This window comes from Leptopilina boulardi, unplaced genomic scaffold (assembly GCF_019393585.1).
Source record: "Leptopilina boulardi isolate dan_hultmark-lab unplaced genomic scaffold, ZJU_Lbou_2.1 LbouV2_249, whole genome shotgun sequence".
Lineage (NCBI taxonomy): Eukaryota > Metazoa > Arthropoda > Insecta > Hymenoptera > Figitidae > Leptopilina > Leptopilina boulardi.
In genome coordinates this window covers 912,973-932,912 of record NW_026137806.1, presented here as the reverse complement: position 1 = coordinate 932,912, position 19,940 = coordinate 912,973, and the positions used below count along the sequence as shown (strand labels likewise).

General features: G+C 24.7%; 3 protein-coding genes across 6 annotated transcripts; 1 reads left to right on the top strand and 2 right to left on the bottom strand.

The window, feature by feature from the left end:
* Nucleotides 1-881: 881 nt before the first annotated feature.
* On the bottom strand, nt 882-3,544 carry LOC127280676 (pyruvate dehydrogenase E1 component subunit alpha type II, mitochondrial-like). Of its 2 annotated transcripts, XM_051303851.1 has the most exons (7): nt 3,361-3,544; nt 3,134-3,151; nt 2,643-2,873; nt 2,352-2,573; nt 2,042-2,290; nt 1,690-1,938; nt 882-1,621 (listed from the first exon to the last, which is right to left on the bottom strand). In XM_051303851.1, the coding sequence occupies exons 1-7, from the start codon at nt 3,409-3,411 to the stop codon at nt 1,436-1,438; spliced, it is 1,206 nt and encodes a 401-aa protein (XP_051159808.1). In that variant the 5' UTR covers nt 3,412-3,544; the 3' UTR covers nt 882-1,435. The 2 variants fall into 2 exon arrangements, with proteins under 2 accessions (XP_051159808.1, XP_051159809.1); XM_051303852.1 differs by lacking the exon at nt 3,134-3,151.
* Nucleotides 3,545-3,584: 40 nt separating this feature from the next.
* Nucleotides 3,585-19,753, top strand: LOC127280675 (DNA primase large subunit-like). The gene is made up of 9 exons (XM_051303850.1): nt 3,585-3,869; nt 15,710-15,898; nt 15,995-16,198; nt 16,340-16,674; nt 16,753-16,977; nt 17,048-17,170; nt 17,246-17,624; nt 17,779-18,082; nt 19,366-19,753. The coding sequence occupies exons 2-8, from the start codon at nt 15,718-15,720 to the stop codon at nt 18,027-18,029; spliced, it is 1,698 nt and encodes a 565-aa protein (XP_051159807.1). The 5' UTR covers nt 3,585-3,869; nt 15,710-15,717; the 3' UTR covers nt 18,030-18,082; nt 19,366-19,753.
* LOC127280674 (organic cation transporter protein-like) lies at nt 4,651-19,372 on the bottom strand. 3 transcript variants are annotated; one of them, XM_051303849.1, is made up of 10 exons: nt 19,020-19,372; nt 7,583-7,785; nt 7,173-7,443; nt 6,833-7,091; nt 6,586-6,754; nt 6,281-6,514; nt 6,002-6,216; nt 5,607-5,788; nt 5,405-5,541; nt 4,651-5,319 (listed from the first exon to the last, which is right to left on the bottom strand). In XM_051303849.1, the coding sequence occupies exons 2-10, from the start codon at nt 7,723-7,725 to the stop codon at nt 5,220-5,222; spliced, it is 1,710 nt and encodes a 569-aa protein (XP_051159806.1). In that variant the 5' UTR covers nt 7,726-7,785; nt 19,020-19,372; the 3' UTR covers nt 4,651-5,219. The 3 variants fall into 3 exon arrangements, with proteins under 3 accessions (XP_051159806.1, XP_051159803.1, XP_051159804.1); XM_051303846.1 differs by lacking the exon at nt 19,020-19,372 and adding an exon at nt 15,130-15,321; XM_051303847.1 differs by lacking the exon at nt 19,020-19,372 and adding an exon at nt 9,210-9,372.
* Nucleotides 19,754-19,940: the final 187 nt, after the last annotated feature.

Below are 19,940 nucleotides of genomic sequence, written 5' to 3'. Positions count from 1 at the left end.
AATCAAATCATCTTTTTATCACTATTTTAAAGTGTTCTTACATATTAAAACAATTATTTAATATTATATTTCTTAAAAAAAACATTTTTTGTTTAAAACAATTCAAAAATACCCGCCGTGAAAATGACTTTTCACGCATTTTCACGGTCCAGAAATAATGTTCATCTGATCGAAATTTGAGGTATATAAGCACCTTTATTTGTTCGTTTTTCTGCAATTTTTATACTTATTGTTGATAAAATAAAATTTTTTTATTGTATTTCGATTTGAATTATACATTTACCTGATTTTTTTGTTTAACATTGTGATGCTAAACTTTTAAGGTTAGGTTTCTGCGTCAGATTAATTTTTTAGAAATTTTACTATTTTTCTTTTTCCCTGACCCAAAACATTTATCTATTTTCGATTATTTATATAAAACAATACTTAATTATCATAGAATTTGTATTATTGGCTTTACGATTAAAAAATTACAAGATTAAATTACGGTCGAATGAAAAATGGTTCTTCTACTTTCTGGCGACGCCATTTGCAATGAGCAGAAACGCCAACCTAAGATAACAAAAAAACTGAACGTTTTTTTTACCAACATGAAAAAAAATTTCTTTTGAAAAAAGTTAATTTCTTATTTGTTTTTTTTTTTTGTAATTTTTATATTTATTATTGATAAAATAAAAATTTTATATTATTTCGATTTGAATTATACATTTACCTGTATTCTTTTGTTTAACATTGAGGATCTGTGATGATCAGGTGATGCCAACCCATGATAACAAAAAAATGAACTCTGTTACTTCTACCGGTTATTACTTTATAAGTTTTCAAAACGTTTGCTAAGAAACAAAATGAAATAAAGGTTTTATTAATAATTATAACCAAAATTCTCTAAGAATTCTTTTTTTTTTATTTCGCTAACTATATAATATTAACAGGATAATCTCGAAGAAGATCAAGATGTTTTTTTAACAAAAAAAAAAGTGTTCACGAATCGATTTCAGTTTTGGAATTTCAGTACGTATCTATATATTACAGTAATCGTATTCGTAATCACAATTTTTTTTTTAATAATTCGTTTAAAAATAAATTAACGGTGAATTGGCTAAACTTGAACATATTTCCGCAGAGGTTTTGCATTTTTTCTACTATATATAAGCAACGAAAGTTCGATTACTTTTTGAAATTTGACATTTACTCACAATTTCAAATTATTCAATATTTTTGTGATTGAAATATTTGTCAACAAGAAATTAAAAAATCGAAATTCGATTAATAATAATTGATCTAGATTAAGGCTATTATTACAAAATCCTCTGTGGTTTTTGTCATTCTTTTTTTTTTGTAAAAATCGCATTGAATGCACGATTAATGGTGCAGTATTAAAAAAATTCTTTTTTTAAAAAAAAATCGGCATTCAACCGATTTTTGATTTTTTCATTCAAAGATTGAGTGGACGTCTTGTTGTATTGTGTTTCAATGGATTGAATGGCGTTACATTTCGAATTTCCGGTTCTAAATTCTCAGCGTAAATATCGGCTGTCACCTCTGATAATGGTGCTTCTTTGTCTGCTTTCGCTAATTTAACAGCTTCGTCGATTTCCTTTCGGATTTCTGTCTCGACTTTCTGTAAAGGAAAATAAATCATATTTTAATGTTTATTTATTTTACTTATTTAATTTCAAAAAATCAAACCTTTAATTCATCAGCGGAAACAAGATTTGCGTTGACAATTTTGTCCTTGAATCCAGTGATAGGATCGCGAGTTTGTCGAACCTCTTGAATTTCTTCTCGTGTACGATAACTCGTTCCAGGATCGGACATACTGTGTCCACTGTACCTATAGGTTGCCGTCTCCATGATAATTGGTCCTTTTCCCGAAGTACAATGTTCAACTGCAAATCGTGAAGCTTCACGTACAGCCAAAACGTCCATACCATCAACCTGCGAGTTAAATTATTTTTGAAAAAAAAATCATTTTTATTTACAATATTCTGGTAAAAAATTTACATAAATTAAAAAAAATAACTCCAAATTGAAAATTTACCCAAATTCCAGGAACATAGTCACCACGTGTATAATATTCAGTACTGGCTGACGATCGTTCAACACTTGTTCCCATTCCATAGCCATTATTTTCACAAACAAAAATGCAAGGAACATCCCAAAGTTTTGCCATATTATAAACTTCAAATATTTGCCCCTGATTAGCTGCACCATCGCCGTAAAGAGCAACGCACACACCTCCATCTTTTTTATATTTGTGAGCAAACGCAACTCCTACACCAAGAGGTACCTGAAAAAAATCGTAAATATTAAAAAAAAAATTACAATTTTAATATTTATTTTCATTTTACCTGAGCGCCGACGATACCATTTCCTCCATAAAATCTTTCGGCATAAAGATGCATAGATCCACCTTTTCCATGAGAGGCGCCACTTTGTTTACCTGTAAGTTCAGCTAAAACAGCAGCTGGACTAATACCCATTAAATAAGTCCAACCATGAGCACGATAAGCTGTTATAACTGAATCTTTATTTTTTCTCAAAGCTGCCATAATACCAACTGCGACAGCTTCCTGAAGAAAAAAAATTAACATTTTACCCATTTCTTTTTCGGTGTATTAAAAAAATAAAATGAATTTTACCTGTCCGGAGTATAAATGACAAAATCCACGAACAATTTTTTCCTTATAAAGATTACCAGCCGCTGTTTCTAACCTCCTAATTGTGTGCAATTGTGTATACATTGCCAATGCATCTTCTTTCGTAACCGAAACTTTTGTCGATGGACCACTGTCCAATTTATGCATACGAAATGGTTTCGTCTCAAAAGATACCTCTGTCGCATAATTATTTTTCTTGAAAAAAGATGCTATCTAAAAGAAAAAATTTATTTTTCAAACACTTGTTGTACGATAGCGAAAAATTTTTATTTTTAATTACAAATTTTTTTTTTTTTTTTTTTAGAGGTTATGTTCAACAAGAAACAACAAACAAAAGATATCAAGCGTGTGCAAAGTGTTTAGTTTTGTGATAAATAATTATTGTATTTAAATGACATCGAAATAAAGAGAGGGAGGTGAATAATTCTAAGAAAATAGTACCACATGAGATTAACCTTGAACAAAATATTTACCTCGTTCCAGCTCCCGTACTGATTCGCGAACCGGGACAAAAAAAAAGTATTTCAATTAAAAAATCGAGGATAAATTGAAATAGTTCGTGCGGATGATCAAATCATAATTGGTTTTTATTTCTAATATTAATTCGAGGATATTATAAAGCAGGGTTAACAAATATGGCAAAGACCCAGAGGTCATTCTTGATTTTCTTTAAGTATAAACAATATTTCATTAAACTTACATTTCTTCGAGACGCCTGTCCACTGCATGTTCTTAAACAAGTTGGAATCATTTCGATGATATTTGTCTTTTATTTAAAATATAGAATCAGTATCAAAATAAAAAAATTTTTCTTCACAAAAAATTTGATGAACTGTGTTGTCTTTCTCAATCTCCTCAGCGCACTCTGGCGGATAAAATCACGTCAAGTTCGTTTAGAGGAGAAAGGCGCCAATTTGACACACGTGACAGTTTTAACCGATTTTTTTCACGCTTTAATCAGTTTTGCTCTTGTTTTTACTTATAATATTCAGTTTAATTCTTCGTTTTTGTGTTAATTTGGAAAATATTTCATCGCCATGGGAAATCAAAATAATTCCTATTGAAAAATTGAATGTTTTTCGTTTCAATTTTCGTTAAACGATGTTTTATCTCAATCATCTAAAAGTAAGGTTAAGATCGTTAAAAAGATATCAAAAATACCGTCATCATTAATAGAGAATTAAATTTACATTAATCTTTCGAAAATTGGTGAGTTTTTTTTAAATACTATTTTTATTTAAGTAGTTTCTAGTAATTTATTTATTTTATATACTTGAAGGTGAAATCAAATATTTTTGGTTACATAAAAAAAGGAAAATTGATTAAAAAATTTTTTTATCACCTTTTTTTTAAATGCCTTTATTGTTTTTTATTCTCCATGGGAAAATAATTTCAAAAATATTTTGTTTTTTTTTACAATACATATAGCATAAAATATCTATACATATATGATGTGTGTATATATATATTGAAGGCATAATTGAAATAGTTTTTGTTTTTAAAACTGAATTCTCTTATCGCATCATAAAAATGAAAAATACATTCGAAAAAAATATGATCGCACGCGTCATTAATGATGAATATTTTATGTAACACTGTCTTAAATGTTAATCGTACCCTATAAAAAAAATACTTTTTTTTTTAAATAATGCAATAAGACAATAAAATAGTGGTTCACATTTCAGATAAAAAGTTATCAAAAAATTTCCTAAAAAAAACATTTTGTAAAATAGAAAATGATGATAAATAACAAAATTAATAATACAATTTGGATCACTATAACATTTTTCAATAAATTAATTTCAAGTTTTTAACTTAAAATTTTCATTTTCACATAATTAATATCAAAAAGATTTACGATTTACAAAAAAAAAAATAATTTAATTGTCTTAAGAAAATAATTCTCGCGTCTCTTGGAAAAAAAATCACAATAAATAGTTACTAAATAGAAAAGAGAGCGAGATTTTTTTTTTTTTTTTTTTTTCTTAAAAAAAAAAAGAAAAAAAAATTGATTTCTAGTTTCGATTTCTTCTCTCGAGAGTATAAACACACGTACACTTTCTTTCTTTCTTTGCGAATACATTTGTAAAAATACTTTTCGGTATCGAATATTCCTATTGAAAAAAATTGTTGAATTCGTTAATATAAAAATTTTAGATGAATTAAAATCTAAAAAAAATTGTTGATCTCAATTTTTATCGATTTCATCCAATAGGAATTATTTCTAACGATATGTTGGAGTGTTTTTTGCGCAAAGTGATTTCGTTGAAAAAAAAAAAAATACAATTTTGAATATCAAAATTCGATATTGTGTGCAATTAATTATATCATTTTGATATATGTAGAAATTATTATTCTACATTAATTAATTATTATGACTTGGCACATTATGGCTTGGCACATTTTCCTATTCACAGAATTTGTACAATTTTTTTTTTTTTTTTTTTCGTCTATTATAGCCAATTGTCGGTGACAGGAATGCAATTATTAAATACTTTGAGCATAGCCAAAAAAAAATTTTTTTTACTGTCAATAAAATATCGACACTAAATTTTTTTTTTACTTTTCGTAAATTCCGTTTTCTTTCGTCTTCTCTGATTTTAATGATATATCATTTAGGTCCAGAACTTTTTTCATCTTCTTTTGTTTCTCTTTTTTCCTGCAATTGAAATTTTTTCATTATTTCCATTTTATTTCAGTTATAAAGTTTTAGTTTTTTTTTTTAATTTTAATTTTCTACTTACATTCCAAATTGTTCTCCATCTTGAATGGACTCGGGTAATTTTTTATTAAGTGTTTCTGGCAATAAAAGCGATAAGAGTCCGGCGAATAAAACTGCCCCACCATAAATGAGATTCGGTAGGGGAAACCAAGTTTGATCCTATTATGATAAATAGAAATTAAATTTATTGTTTTGATTTTTTTTTTAGATTAATTTTAACTTACGAGATGATTAATGAAAGGTGCAATAACACCTCCAACTCTCGCAAATGTGGAGCTTGCTCCGAGGCCGACATTCCGAACAACTGTTGGGAATTGTTCAGCTGTGAACACATAAATAGCACCATAAGAGGCTGTGATCGCAAACTTGGCGATCATGACAAACGTGATAGTTAGCCAGTCCATTCCTAAAAAAATTGAAATTAAATAATAATTTAGTGGAATTTAGTTTGTTTTTTTTTAGAAATTAAATATTCATTTTAAATATAATGAAGACTCAATGTTTTGGTATTGATTCTTTTTATTTGATTTCAAACACACAACCTTTAATTATTTTTTTTTTGCTTTTTAGAGTGCATCACAAATTATTATTATTATTATTATTATTATTATAAAATTACCTGATGGAATTAAAGGTGTGGCAACTAAAAATACTCCTGAGGCAATCATACATCCGCATAAAATAACTTTTCTACCCCATTTATTTAATGTAAATATAAGGAATAAATAAGCAGGTACTTCCACAGCTCCGGACAGAGCAAAAGTGACAAATTCATTATCACTAAGTTTCGATGAAGCCCAGGAAAGGCCATAATACGCTCCGCTATTGATAAACCTAAAAAAAAATAATTGAAAAATAATACTTTTCATTAAAAAAAAAAAAAAAAAAAAACACTCACCAATTGAAAAATATAAGTAAACTCTTTCGTCTAAGATTTGGATATCGAAACAAATCAATTAACGATGGTTCATTAACATCTGGAGTTGATCCTTCATTACCATCATGTAAAAGAACTTCCAATGTTTCATCAATAATTTCAATTCCATTTTCTTTCGATGCTTTTTGCAATAAATCTTTGGCAGCTTGTGTTTGACCTTTCGTCAATAACCAGCGAGCCGATTCTGGAATAAACCTATAAAAAAAAAAAAATTTCATTTTTTATTTTGGAAAAAATTTTTCTATTTTTTTTAACAAAATACATACCACCAATAAGCTAAAAATAATATATTCGGAAGAGTGAGGGCAATTTGTAACATTTGCCAATCACGAATAAAATATGCAAAACCAGCAGTTAATATAAAGCCAAATGTAAAAAATAATTGACAACCAACACCGGCAATTAATCTTTTCTTCGGTCCAACCATTTCAAGTGCTGAAACAAAAAATCAAAATTTTGGTTATAATTTTTTTTTTTTTCAATTAAAATTAATTTTTTTTTTTATTTAATTACCAATTACGTATGCAACGAGAAAAACGCCACTTGTTGTTGAGCCAATAATTGCTCTGAATATGACATAGGTGATAAAATTTGGCGCAAGACCAACGATAGTTCCACTGACGAGTTGAATGACCAATGATAAAAAGAAAATTGGTCGTCGTCCATATTTATCCGACAAGTAACCAAATATTATTGAGCCAAGCATAACACCTACCATAAATAAAGAATCTCCAAATGATACTAACCATGAGTCGTCACAAACTAAATTCCACTAAAAAAAAAAAAACAAAATTAATTTATCCTTATCTCCTTATTTATTAATTTAAAAAAAAAATTCAAATAAATTTCTTACTTGAGTCACTACTGTTCGAGTAAATCTACTTTTGTCATAAACAAAAGTATCGCATGCTATGACAACATTTCGTGGATTATTTGCTGCAAATAATGCATATTGGTCCAGTGTCGTCACAGACGATGGATAATTTATATCATACATTTTACATTGTGATGGTTTTATTTTTTTAACACCAATTATTGTTTCCTCCATTGGATAGCTTACATTTATATAATTATCGGGCAATTTAAATGTTGCGTTTGATTGATTTTCTACTGGCAGAAGGCACCTGAAATTAGATAATAATTATTTATTAATTCAATAATTAATTTAATAAGTAATTAATTATTATTTCAATAATTAATTATTAGTGCGATAACTAATTTATTAATTTTAAAATTAATTTATTAATTAAAATTTTTTTTTACCTTGTGTCGGGTTTACTGCCGAGAAAAACACCTCCCATTTTGTGAAAAGCACAAATAATTGCAGGAAGACATAATAACAAATAAATTCTACGTTGATAGCGACCAAATTCACCCATTCGAAGGATAACATCGTCGTATGCCATTTTTATTAATTAAAAATTATTTTCTAAATTTAATTTCTATATATTGACAATATTTATGACCTGCAATCAAAAAAAATTTAATTTTTTAATTATTTTTAAATTCTCTCGGTATAAAATTTTTATTTTTTAAGAAAAATCTCTGAATTTTTTTTTTTTTTTTTTTTGCTATTTTTGAATACCTGACAGATTTTTCTTGTTTACCCTGACCGAAAAATTTTCTGACTTTCCTTGATTTTTAAATTTTCCCTAACCGTGTAAAATAAAAATTATCTAAAGGCCACATTGTATTTTTATTTTTGAAAATTAATTATTTATTATTTTATTTTTATTATTCATTATTTTATTTTATTATTTATTATTATTTTTCCATTAATAATTATTTGCATTTTTTTTTCAAATAGCAAATTTTTCTTTATTTATATTGATTCGTGAATATTTTCCTATAATGATAAAAGCGCATATAGATATCAAATCTTTCCGCTATAAATAAATTTTTTTCTCTAAAGAATAGATTGACCTCTCTTAATTCAAAATATGCAATAATAATTACCATCGAGCGAATAATTTCTTACACCATTCATTTATCATTTAAATATGAAAAAAAAAATTAATAAAAGAAAGAAATTTCAAAAAATTAATTTTATTCAAATTTATTTAATATAAAAAATAATAATAAATAAATAATAATTTAATACAATAAATAAATTTATTAGAATATTGTCAAAAAAAAATTATTTTTTGAAACAATAATTTTTGATTTTTAAATTTTGAGAACCTGGTTTATAATTATTGATTTTTTTTTTCTCAAATTTTAATCGAGTTTTTAAACATTAAAATTCCTTGACTAACTAATTACTATGCTAGTTATTTTTATTTCATTGCAAATATATACGCTCGTTTAAGTGTTTACTGATGGCGTCTAACCATACGAGAATTTATTTTTTTTTTCAATATTTATAATAAAAACTCCAATACGTTGAGAAAAAAAACCTTGAACTTATCCCAACTAATGTGATTATTAATTTTATTAATTATCAATAATCGAACGTGGTGATTTTTTATTTTTTTTTGTCAATTTTCATATTCTTCAAAATTAATTATCAATTAATTATAAATAAATTATTTATCAATTAATTTAAAATGAATTATAAATTAATTATTTATCAATGAAGTAATTATTATATTTCAATTTTTAAATTAAATTATTTTTTTTAAATTGTGTGGAAATTAAATTATTAACGGAGTCAAATTTAAAGGGGAAAAAAAAAAAATCCTGAAGACAAAATTATTTTATTTTTAAAATTAGATCCAGCGCACGAGTTGTCGCACTATATATATATAAATCTCTATCCTGAGTATCCGCACGTTATTTAGCAAAAATCTTTTTTTTTCTTCTAAATGCGAAAATTAAATGATTTTTTTTTTCAAAATGAGAAAAAATAAAAAATTAATTTAATTTGCAATGTAAAAAAAAAGAATCAAACCTTTTTTTAATTTAAAAACAAATAATTTTTTTTTGCACTTTTATACGGTGAAATAAAAAATATTTTTTTAAAAAAATTCCAGTCTCTCTTTGAAACACAACGAGAGACTGCGAAGGACTGACTGGAACTGACTGAAACTCGTAGGTTGTTGTTGAAACATGTCTTGTGTGTGGTACCTTTAACCGGCATGCGACGATTTGGAAAAAGTTCTTGAGAGTTGTGGCGCCTTTCGTAGTGGCGACATCCCCACTTATATTCATGTCGTTTACTTACAGGGACGGTAATAATTAACAAAAAAAAAAGGGAAAATAGTTTTGATATTATTTTAAACAATTTCACATTCCTGGATTTTTTTTTTTTTTTTCAAAAATTGTCTCGAATTTTTTTTCTCTAATATAGCAATTTTTTTGTTTCTTTAATTATGATATTTTCAAATGAAATTTTTCATTATTATTATTAATTAATTATAATTATAATAAAATTATAAAATAATTATATAATTATTTTTTTATATCAAAATTTTATTGAAAAAAAAATTTATTTGATTCAAATATTCGGTTACTTAACTATTATTAACTAAATATTTATTTGTATATCAAATAATTATTATTTGAGTCAATTAAATGGTATTTGTTTCAAATAAAGAAATTATTGCTGTCTATAAATACCAGTTTATTTAATTCAAATAAAAATTATTTGATATTTTAATCAAATAAATTTTATTTATTTTATTTAACAAAGAAAATGTTTAAAAAACAAAACTTTGGAATTACACATAATAAAATTTTAATTGTTAATGAAAATAATTAATTTTTAATTAAATTAAAAATATAATTAATTATTTTCTACTTTTTTGGTAGCTTACTTTTACTCGTTTCCCTTTTTGATTCCGCAAAAATATAATTAATTAATTTTTAATTAAATTAAATTAAAAATATAATTAATTTACAAAAACAATATTTGTGTTTTAAACTTGAGTGAATATTTAATTTCTTTTTTTAAAATAGTTTAACGCAATTGCAAAGTGGGTGAATTAATCAACCTACATAACTGAATAACTTTCAACTAAACATATTTCATTTATTGATTACAATAATTATATAGTCGCACAAACAACATTAAATTCAAAATATTTACACGGAGAAAAAGAAAAAGTAATTTTTACTACTTTCAGAGTAAAACTGGACCAACTCGAAGTTTCTGCGCATCTCTGGCAATTTTTACTCCAAAAATAGTAAAATTTATTATTTCTGTAGTAAATTTTACTGTTTCCGTAGTAAGTTTTACTATTTCTAGAGTAAATTTTACTATTTTTGGAGTAAAAATTGCCAGAGATGCGCAGAAACTTCGAGTTGGTCCAGGTTTTACTCTGAAAGTAGTAAAAGTTACTTTATAAAAGAAATCTTTTTTCTCCGTGTATCAATAAAGTTAAAAACAAATTATTTTTTTAATATCAAAAATAAAAATCATTGAATAATTTTATTTTATCTATGAAATTATTGCATAATTTAATAGGAAGGGGGGGTGAGAGATTTTTTTTTATCTAACTACACGTCTTTATTTTTATATTAAATATTGAGCAATTTTTCCTAAAAATTTCCCCCACTAATTATATATGGGATTAAAATTCTTTAAAGTAATTAAATTTTGATTTTTTAATCATTAAAAGATTATATTAATGTCAATGTTAAGGATAAATTTCTAATCTCACCATCAAGTGTTGATAACAAAAAAAAACAATTATTGTAATAAAATTTTTTTTTTTATTTTTTTAAAAATTATAATTTGATAAAATATATATATAATGTAAATATAATTAAATCAGAATTATGTATAAGTTTTTCAAAAAAATTTAATTTTTTTATTTCCTCTCTTCCCTCCCATATATTTTTATGGGAGAATTTTTTTTTCCCCACATTTTATCTCACAAATAAAATTAAATCCCATTTATTAAAATTATGTATAAATTAAATATAAAATTACAACAAGTATTTATTTGCCGGTGAATTTGAATATCACGCGATCAGTATATATATATATATATATATATATATATATAAATGTAACTTGAAACTAACCGGTGTGTCTCTTTGATATCGATAATTGTAAATAAGTAATAGTATTCATTGACCCTCCAGCCACATTGTGGAACACAAACTTTATAAATTAATACACGCGTACGCCCACACTCATATAAAATAATTGTATTATTATACCCCACGTGTGCATATATATATATATATATATATAGCTAAATTTATAACTCTTAAAACTTTTTTTCTAAAGAATATTTAATTAAAACAAATATTTCACGAAGGAACAAAATTTTTTCCTTAATTTTTTTTTTTTAATTGTTTTTCATTAAAGAAAAAAAAATTTTTTTTTATTAGAAAATTATTAGACAATTTAAAAATAATAATAAAAAAATTGCAAAATGTAAACAATGAATTATTATCATTGATATAAGGGAGCAATAAAAAAAAAAAAAGATAATTAGTGTAAGAAATAAAAACTACTTCAATATCTAAATTCAGCTAAATCCGATAATAATGAAGTCTCGAAGGTAGTGATTTTTTTTATTTCTATTACAGAATTTAAATTATATTAAATTATTAATTTATTTTCCAATAGCAACGGTTGCTATGGTAATAGTTTCCATAGCAACGGTTACTATGGTAATAGTTTCCATAGCAACCGTTGCTAGGGTAATAGATTCCATAGCAACGGTTGCTATGGTAATAGATTTCATAGCAACGCGGTTACTATGGTAATAGTTTCCATAGCAACGGTTGCTATGGTAATAGTTTCCATAGCAACGGTTACTATGGTAATAGTTTCCATAGCAACGGTTGCTAGGGTAATAGATTCCATAGCAACGGTTGCTATGGTAATAGATTTCATAGCAACGCGGTTACTATGGTAATAGTTTCCATAGCGATAGTTTCCATAGCAACGGTTGCTAGGGAAATAGTTTCTATAGCAACGGACAAACGGACGTACCTCGTTTTAAAAGTTTTAGAATAATTTTTAGCCTAAAAAAACTAAAAAAAAAACTTGTCACCCTATTTACAGTAGGAACTATCATATATTTCTAGGTTATGACAAAGTCTTATTTTAGAAAAATTCTAAAGAAACTTTACGAGGCAAAAACAAGTGAAAGGAGAAGTATTCTCAAGTAAAACTAATTAGATGCAATATATATATATGGAAAGAGAAAAAGGAGGGAAAATAAAGGCATCGAACTTTTGTGAATGTGTACCAGAATCGTCCTTGCAAGGACAATCAGTATATATATATATATATATATATATATATATATATATAAGTGCATACACTTTTTTCAAAGCTCTCAAGTGCGCATCTACCTTATATTCACTAGAACGAGTTTTTATTCAATTTTTTTCCCATCCCCCCCCCTCCCCCAATATATATATAAGTACGTCTTCGTTTTTCCCATTTTATATGCCTTGTATTATTCTCTTCTTCTCGAAGAAAACCAGTCGCGATTTTTAACAGGGTGGTATAATACCAGTAGTACATTTAGCTATAAATAGCCGACTCGCTTTTAACCCGGTTCTTGTAAACGATGAGATGGTGTTGTTAAAAGGGGGTTGGTCCACGATCTCTGGAATTTTTGCTATAAGAAATAATAATAAATAAAAAAAAAAAAAAAAAAAATTACTGAGAATGGTTCTCCTTCTTTGGTCTCAATACAAAAGTTTCAGATTTTTCTCAATTGTTTGCCTTTTGATATATATATATTTTTTTTATATAAAGAGGCTAAAAATGGAAAATTATCATCTTTTTTAATTGAAAAAATTAAACATTTCTTTTTTACTGAAATTAAATGTAAATCTATGAACTGTCGGTAAAGTTGATTTTTTGAGGGGCTAAATTTAAATTTCGCACTCTTTTTCAATCGTCTATATTACCGACAGAACATAGATTGGAAACTCAGTGTAAATATTATCTATAAAGCACAGACAATTATTATTTTATTATTATTATTCATTAAAAATAAAAATGAATTGAAAATTCGAAATTCTAATTAAAATTCTATTTTAAATAAAAGTTAAATTCTAAATAAAAATTTAATTCTTATTTTATAGGGGGGAAAAATTTTTTATCTCTAAAAAAAATAAAATATTTCAAACAAATTTCTATTGTTAGCCACTTATAATTAAACTATAAATAGTCGCTAATTTAGTACTTGTATATATATAATATATATGTCACAAAAGATAAAAGCGAAAACGTGTGATAAAATGAATTTTTATTTATCTATAGACAATTTGTTTTAATTTTGATTTATTTAAAAATTTTTTGCAAAAATTCATTTTCAACAAATTAAAACAAAAAAATATTTGATTATTGAAAATTAATAAATGTGTTTGTTTTTTTTTTTGCAGGGAAAGAGGAATATTCTCATATTTACCAATCTGATTTAGATATTACATAATTTGAAAATAATCCTCTCATTTATATTAGAATAAAATAACCAAATTTGCATGGCGTGATTATCGAACGACTATTTCTGTGCCCAATACCGTGTCGAGAGCAGTTTGGACAGATTTTATCTGTTTCCAGGGGCGTAACAGAAATTTCATTTCACTTTCATTGAGAAAAAAAGGAGATTTTTCGAAAATTATATTTGAAATATATTATGCCATCGCAAGAGACAGATTTGAATTAATTAGCATCTATTTATAAATATATTATCATATTCTTGAGTTCACGACCATCCTCAATAATCTTATTTTCATCATTTCTCTCTTTCTCCTCTTTCTGATTATTTTAATATTTTTACCATTTTGAAAATTTCAATTTGCAAAAATATAAATTTTACATTATACAATTTAAAAATACAATTTAAAAATACGATTTAAAAAAAATTAAAATAAAAAAATTAATTTTCAAATATTTATTTTTTAACACTGAATCAAAATTTTAATCTTAATTTGTGTATCTAATTATTTTAATTATCTAGATATTATTTGAAATATAAAATAATTTATTTTGTTTATTTTTAAAAAAAGATTTTTTTTTTTTTATTTAATTGCTTAATAAACAATTTTAATACCTATTTGCGAGAGTTTTTTTTTAATGAATTTAAACACACGTGTGGTGATACGTTAAAATTAAATTTAATTTACGTTTTAATTAAATTAATTTTCAATAAAAATTTATCGTTCAAACATTTTGTCACGCGCAATGCATTCACTTCTATTATAATTATTCGAAAATTTTTTTTATTACAATCATAATGATGTTGTTCTTTTTACATATAAAAAATTTTGCATAAAAAAATTTTAATTTAATATATTAATTAAATGAAATGAAATTAAAATAAATATTTTAAATTCATTTCTGGATATGATAAAAGTTTGATTGTAAAAGAAAATTTTTTATTACAATCATAATAATGTTTTTTTTACATATCGAAAATTTTTGCATAAAAAAATTTATATTGAATTAATATTAATTAAATTAAATTAAATTCAAATAAATATTTAAATTCATGTCTGAACGTAATTTTTATAAATGAAAATTTTTTTACAATCGTAATTAATATTTCTATTATTCTTTTTTAATTTATAAAAAATTTTTGCGGAAAAAATTTACATTGAATTAAATATAAATTTATTTTTCAAAATAAACTGATTTTTAAAAAATCTAGTAGAATTATTATTTCTTTAAAAAAAAAAATGATAATTATAAATAATAATAGAATATGGAGAAAAATTATTATTATATATTATTTGCACGGTACTGACTTACAGGAACGTACGAAGGAAATTGATGAGATGAAAAAAAAACAGCGCATGTGAGCCAACATGTGATGCTGGTTTTCAATTAAAAAAAAAATAAATAAAATAAAAAATAAAAAAAAAATGGTTAAAAATGTATTAATACTACATACCATATATTTATAAAGTTTATGGAAAGAATGCTGGTTGGGATCACTGATTCTTGTTAAATAAAAACCGGTTTCATACAAAAATGTCACACAATTCGAGTTTAATTTTATACACATACAGAATGAGAGAGACGACAACGACGACGACTAAGTCAGTGATGAACCCACCGAAAATGAAAGAGAAAGACTAAAAACGTGCGCGAGCAAAGGCAATATTCCCCCTTAACCAAAACTAAATCGGTCATTCCCCTCTTTTGCACACTCCCACCCTCACTTTGATAATTTTGTGGCGGGAAATTAATGCACACAAAAAAAAAAAAACATCGAATCAACAAAAAATGTGCGATATTCTAATTTTATACCTTTTTCTCTCTCAATAACAAAAAAAAAAAAAAAAATTTACAAGATTGAAAGATAATGAATTTTTCCTCCTACTTTCCATTTTTTTCATAAATTGTTATCATAAAACACTTTTGCGCAATGCATTAAAACTTATCTTAAAAACCTTGAGCAAGATATATATTTGCAAAAGAAAATCGAATGCACCAAAAAAACAAAATCTAAATTTCTTTTTAATTTTCAGAATAAAAAATGGATTCGACAGATGAAGAAATGGATTTAGACATGGAAACGAGTATTGATGATGATTTGGATGTGAACAATGAATTAAATAATGCAATCATTCTAAATGAAATGGAAATATCTGATATTGAAAATAAATCAGAGACAAATCAAAAGTATTCATACAAATTTGGAAATGCGAAACTTCAAGGTATGTAGATTTAGAGACAAAAAATAATAAAAAAAAAATTTATCCAATTCATAAAAAAATTCAATTTAAAAATTAAAATTTATTTTATATTTACAGATGAAGAAATTTCCTCTATAAATGAAGAACTTTGTAAAGCAATAAATGACAATATAAATAAAATAGAAATACCATATGTTGAAAATGAATCAGAATCTGATCTTATGAAACAATATCCCCACGATATGCTAATGTATAATAATTCATTAATTGGACAAATGTCACTCGATGAATTAGAAAAATTGGGACTTGAGAGACTTGAAGGTACAATTGAAAATAGAAATTTTTTACAAAAAAAAAATTTGAATTTATCCTAATTAATTTATTATTAATTTATTTGTTTTTAATATTTTTTTTTAATAATTTTTTTTTAACTAATTATTTAATAAATTAATTTTTCGATAGTTCTTCGAATTATAGATGTTCTCATGAAAGAATCGTCAATAAAATCTGAAGATTTCAAAGAATGCTTACTCGGTGCATTAAGAAATAAAGGCTTTTATTCTTACGTTAAACTGATAACAAGTCCTGGCTGTGATTCAAATACAACATTAGATCTTGAAACAAGAAGAAAAGATCATATTTCTCATTTTATATTAAAAATTGCTTTATGTAAAAAATTGAAAATTTTCCGTTGGTTCATTAATATGGAAAGGCAATTATTTTGTTTAAGATTTAATTCGTTAAATAAAAATGGATTTGAAAAATTTTTAATTTTTAATAACATTAATTATCCAATTGTAAGTGTAGAAAAAAAAAATTCATTCCATTTAAAAATTACAAAAATTGCAAAAAATAATGTATAATTTTATTTTCAGCTTTCTGATGAAGAAAAAAATGAAAATAGAGAAAATTTACAATTATTGCATGAAGATATTAATTTGGAGGAAACGATTTTTTACAAAGTACCTTATTTAAGTGTGAGAAATTTAATCAAATATCGAAAAGCATTTATTAAAGGTGGTATTGTCTTTCTTCCATGTAGAGAAATTTATCACCTGATCTCGCAATCTTTTCAAGAATCATTATTAAAAGAAAGAGAGGTAAGGTGTCTTCTTTTCGATTTTTAATTTCCAAAAAATAATTCTAATTTTTTTGTTTTTCAATTTTTAGCATTTAAAAACTGTGATAGAGAAAAATCCCAGACTGGGACCAATTTTAAAAAAGTTTTTTATCGCATCTAATAATTCTTTGCCTCACGAGATAAATTCATTAGATTTACAAACTCTTGATGAGGTAATTAACTGCAAAATGGAATATTTTCTTTCAATATTGAGAAAATGGAAATAAATTTTTTTTTTAATATTTCAGACTGTACAACAATCGTATCCATTGTGTATGAGAATAATGCATGAAGCATTGCGTAAGGATCATTTTTTAAAAAATGATGGTCGTTTTCAATATGGATTATTTCTCAAATTAATTGGTCTCAGCTATGATGGTGCTGTTGATTTTTGGAGTGGTGAATTTTGTAAAAAAATTAATCCTACACAATTTGATCAAAAATATCTTTATGATGTTAAATATGTTTATGGAAAAGTTGGTCAAAAGGCAAATTACACATCTTATAGTTGTAATTCTGTAATGAGTAGAACAGTTGGTTATGGATTATATCATGGATGTCCATACAAAAATATGACAGTTGAAATTCTTAATTCAAAATTAGAAACACTTGGCGTTTCTAATCAAGGTAAAAAATTTTTTTCATAATGAATCTGATCGATATTTAATTATCATCGATCATTAAAATCAATTTTTGTTAATTACGATTCTTTTCTAAAAAAAAAATAATTTTTTTTCATGAATAAATGTTGTTTTAAAAAAATTATTATGATTGATTTCAGGATTAGTTGAAATAGAAGATTTGGTTAGAGAGGAAAAATATAAAGAAGCTTGCACTAAGTGTTTTTCTCAAATACATGGTATAAATTTGCCCTCGGTGGTCGATTCACCTGCGGAATATTTTCATAATAGTAAAAATGCAATTCTTCGTAAAAAACATATTCAAATTAAAATAAATGAGAGTCTTGTCAATGAAACCCAAGAAAATAATGACAATTTGAATATAAATTCCGATAAAAGTACAACCAAATGAAAATTCATAATCGGAAGTGAAGAATATTTAACTTAATCAAGAAAGTGCTTGCCGTAAGTGAAAATAAAATTCTTTTTTTAAACTTTAATTAAAGCATGTTAATTTTTTAAGATATAAAAACAAATTACGCTTGTTGAGTTTACAATTTAAAATTAATTATTTAATCAATAAACATTTTTTTTCGTTAATTTAATAAAAAAGTAGATCATCTTTTTGAGGGGAAAATTTAGAAGTGACTTCTTTTTTTTTATCTTTCTAGTTTATTACAAAAGTATGTGAAAAAAAGGAAAATAAAAAATAGAGCTTCCCCTCGCGCACTTTTGTATTCACAAGTGTCTATTTATAACGCGAAAATTTTCGCCTGAGACCATTCATAATCGCCGCGATGAAAGGCAAAATTAGTTACCTAATTTTTTATTTTTCAAAATAGAAATAATTTTTGTTTGAAAAACTTATTTTTATTATCATACCTCGTGTATATAAAAAAAATTTGATCGCGTGATATTCTTCTTTGGTATATAGAAAAACTTTCAGATTTAAATGAAATTCACGTACATTAATTTATTGCATATATGCATTAGTGGAAAATTGTAATTTCAAAATAACATTGCGTTCTCATTTCAAAATTGCATTTTTTTTTCTTTCCATTGATGACAATTTAAAAAAAAAATTATTTTCAATGATAAAAATAAATTTACGAAAATATTAAAATTAAATTTAATTAGAATAAAAATAAATTAAAAGAAAAAGAAATTACGCAAAAATTAATAAAAGAAACGATTTTCTTAATCTAAAGTATAATTGTTAAAAATGTAATTAAAAGAAAAGTAAAAAATTTGAAATTAGAGTTAATTAAAAGCAATAGAATTTTGTTAATATTTAATATATTAATAAATACTGTCATCAAAATGTAAAAAATTTATTTTTTGAATTTCTAAACTGAAAATAGTTTCAATTATGATTAAAATAATTATAATTTTTAATACAGACCTGATTTGTTTAATAAATTTTTTTTTTCAACACTTTATAAAGCACACACATTTACTCGAGGGAAAAAAAGCTACTAACTAAACAATACTTTAGACTTCATTGTCAGGAAGCTCGACTCCATATTAGCATGTATATATGTATATATGTGCGGATTAGGTCAACTAAAAATATTTAAATTGAAAAAAAAAAATTTTCTATATATGAAGAAAATAATTTTTGGAAATTTTGAAAAAAAAATGGAATGAAAGAAAATTCTTTTATTAAAAGAATAATAAAATTCGACCCTCCTGTGTCATATTTTGCACTAAGTATAACTGACAATAATAGTAAGCTTTGAAATTTTCAGGTCCTGCGGTTGCGAGCAATTACGAACGTATACTACGCTTGTAAACCAAGGACGTGATCATTCCAGGGGCAATCGCAATTTCACGCGAGTTCTCTACCATTTTATATATATATATAGATATATATAATCATTATTAAAACTGAACTGCTTTTCTCCACGTGATCCACCACGTGCTGACGAGACACCCTTCATCTTTATAATATATGCAAAATTTTATATTATTTATACACATCATGAAAATTACAGAAAATCACTCCACTTTTATCATGAATCATTTCGAATATATTTTCATTTTTTACTTCTCTCTTGACAAAAACAAACATTTTTTTTTTATTCTTTTTTTTAGAAAAAAAAATCGTTTAAAAATAAATTGAATATTAAAAATATATTTTTCTCTAAAAACAATATTTTCTGATTCCGTTCAATCGATTGTTTTCTAATTCTTCCTTTTTCTATTTTTTTTTTTTTTTTGAAAGATAAAAAAAAGTCAGTAATTAATTTTTTTTATTACTATTTTTTAAATTTGAATAAATAAAAATTAAAAAGTCTCTATAAATTAAACAAAATTGTTCGCA

Bases quoted from the DNA above. Each gene is read 5' to 3' on its own strand.
- LOC127280676 (XM_051303851.1), bottom strand. From the start codon at position 3,411: ATGATTCCAACTTGTTTAAGAACATGCAGTGGACAGGCGTCTCGAAGA. The intron at 2,574-2,642 runs GTAAAATTCATT...TTTTTTCTTCAG, and splicing joins GTCATTTATACTCCGGACAG to GAAGCTGTCGCAGTTGGTAT. The intron at 1,939-2,041 runs GTAAATTTTCAA...TTTAACTCGCAG, and splicing joins ACTATGTTCCTGGAATTTGG to GTTGATGGTATGGACGTTTT.
- LOC127280674 (XM_051303849.1), bottom strand. From the start codon at position 7,725: ATGGCATACGACGATGTTATCCTTCGAATGGGTGAATTTGGTCGCTAT. The intron at 6,755-6,832 runs GTAATTAAATAA...TTTTTGTTTCAG, and splicing joins TCTCGTTGCATACGTAATTG to CACTTGAAATGGTTGGACCG. The intron at 6,217-6,280 runs GTGAGTGTTTTT...ATTTTTTTTTAG, and splicing joins TTACTTATATTTTTCAATTG to GTTTATCAATAGCGGAGCGT.
- LOC127280675 (XM_051303850.1), top strand. From the start codon at position 15,718: ATGGATTCGACAGATGAAGAAATGGATTTAGACATGGAAACGAGTATT. The intron at 15,899-15,994 runs GTATGTAGATTT...TTATATTTACAG, and splicing joins TGGAAATGCGAAACTTCAAG to ATGAAGAAATTTCCTCTATA. The intron at 16,199-16,339 runs GTACAATTGAAA...ATTTTTCGATAG, and splicing joins GGGACTTGAGAGACTTGAAG to TTCTTCGAATTATAGATGTT.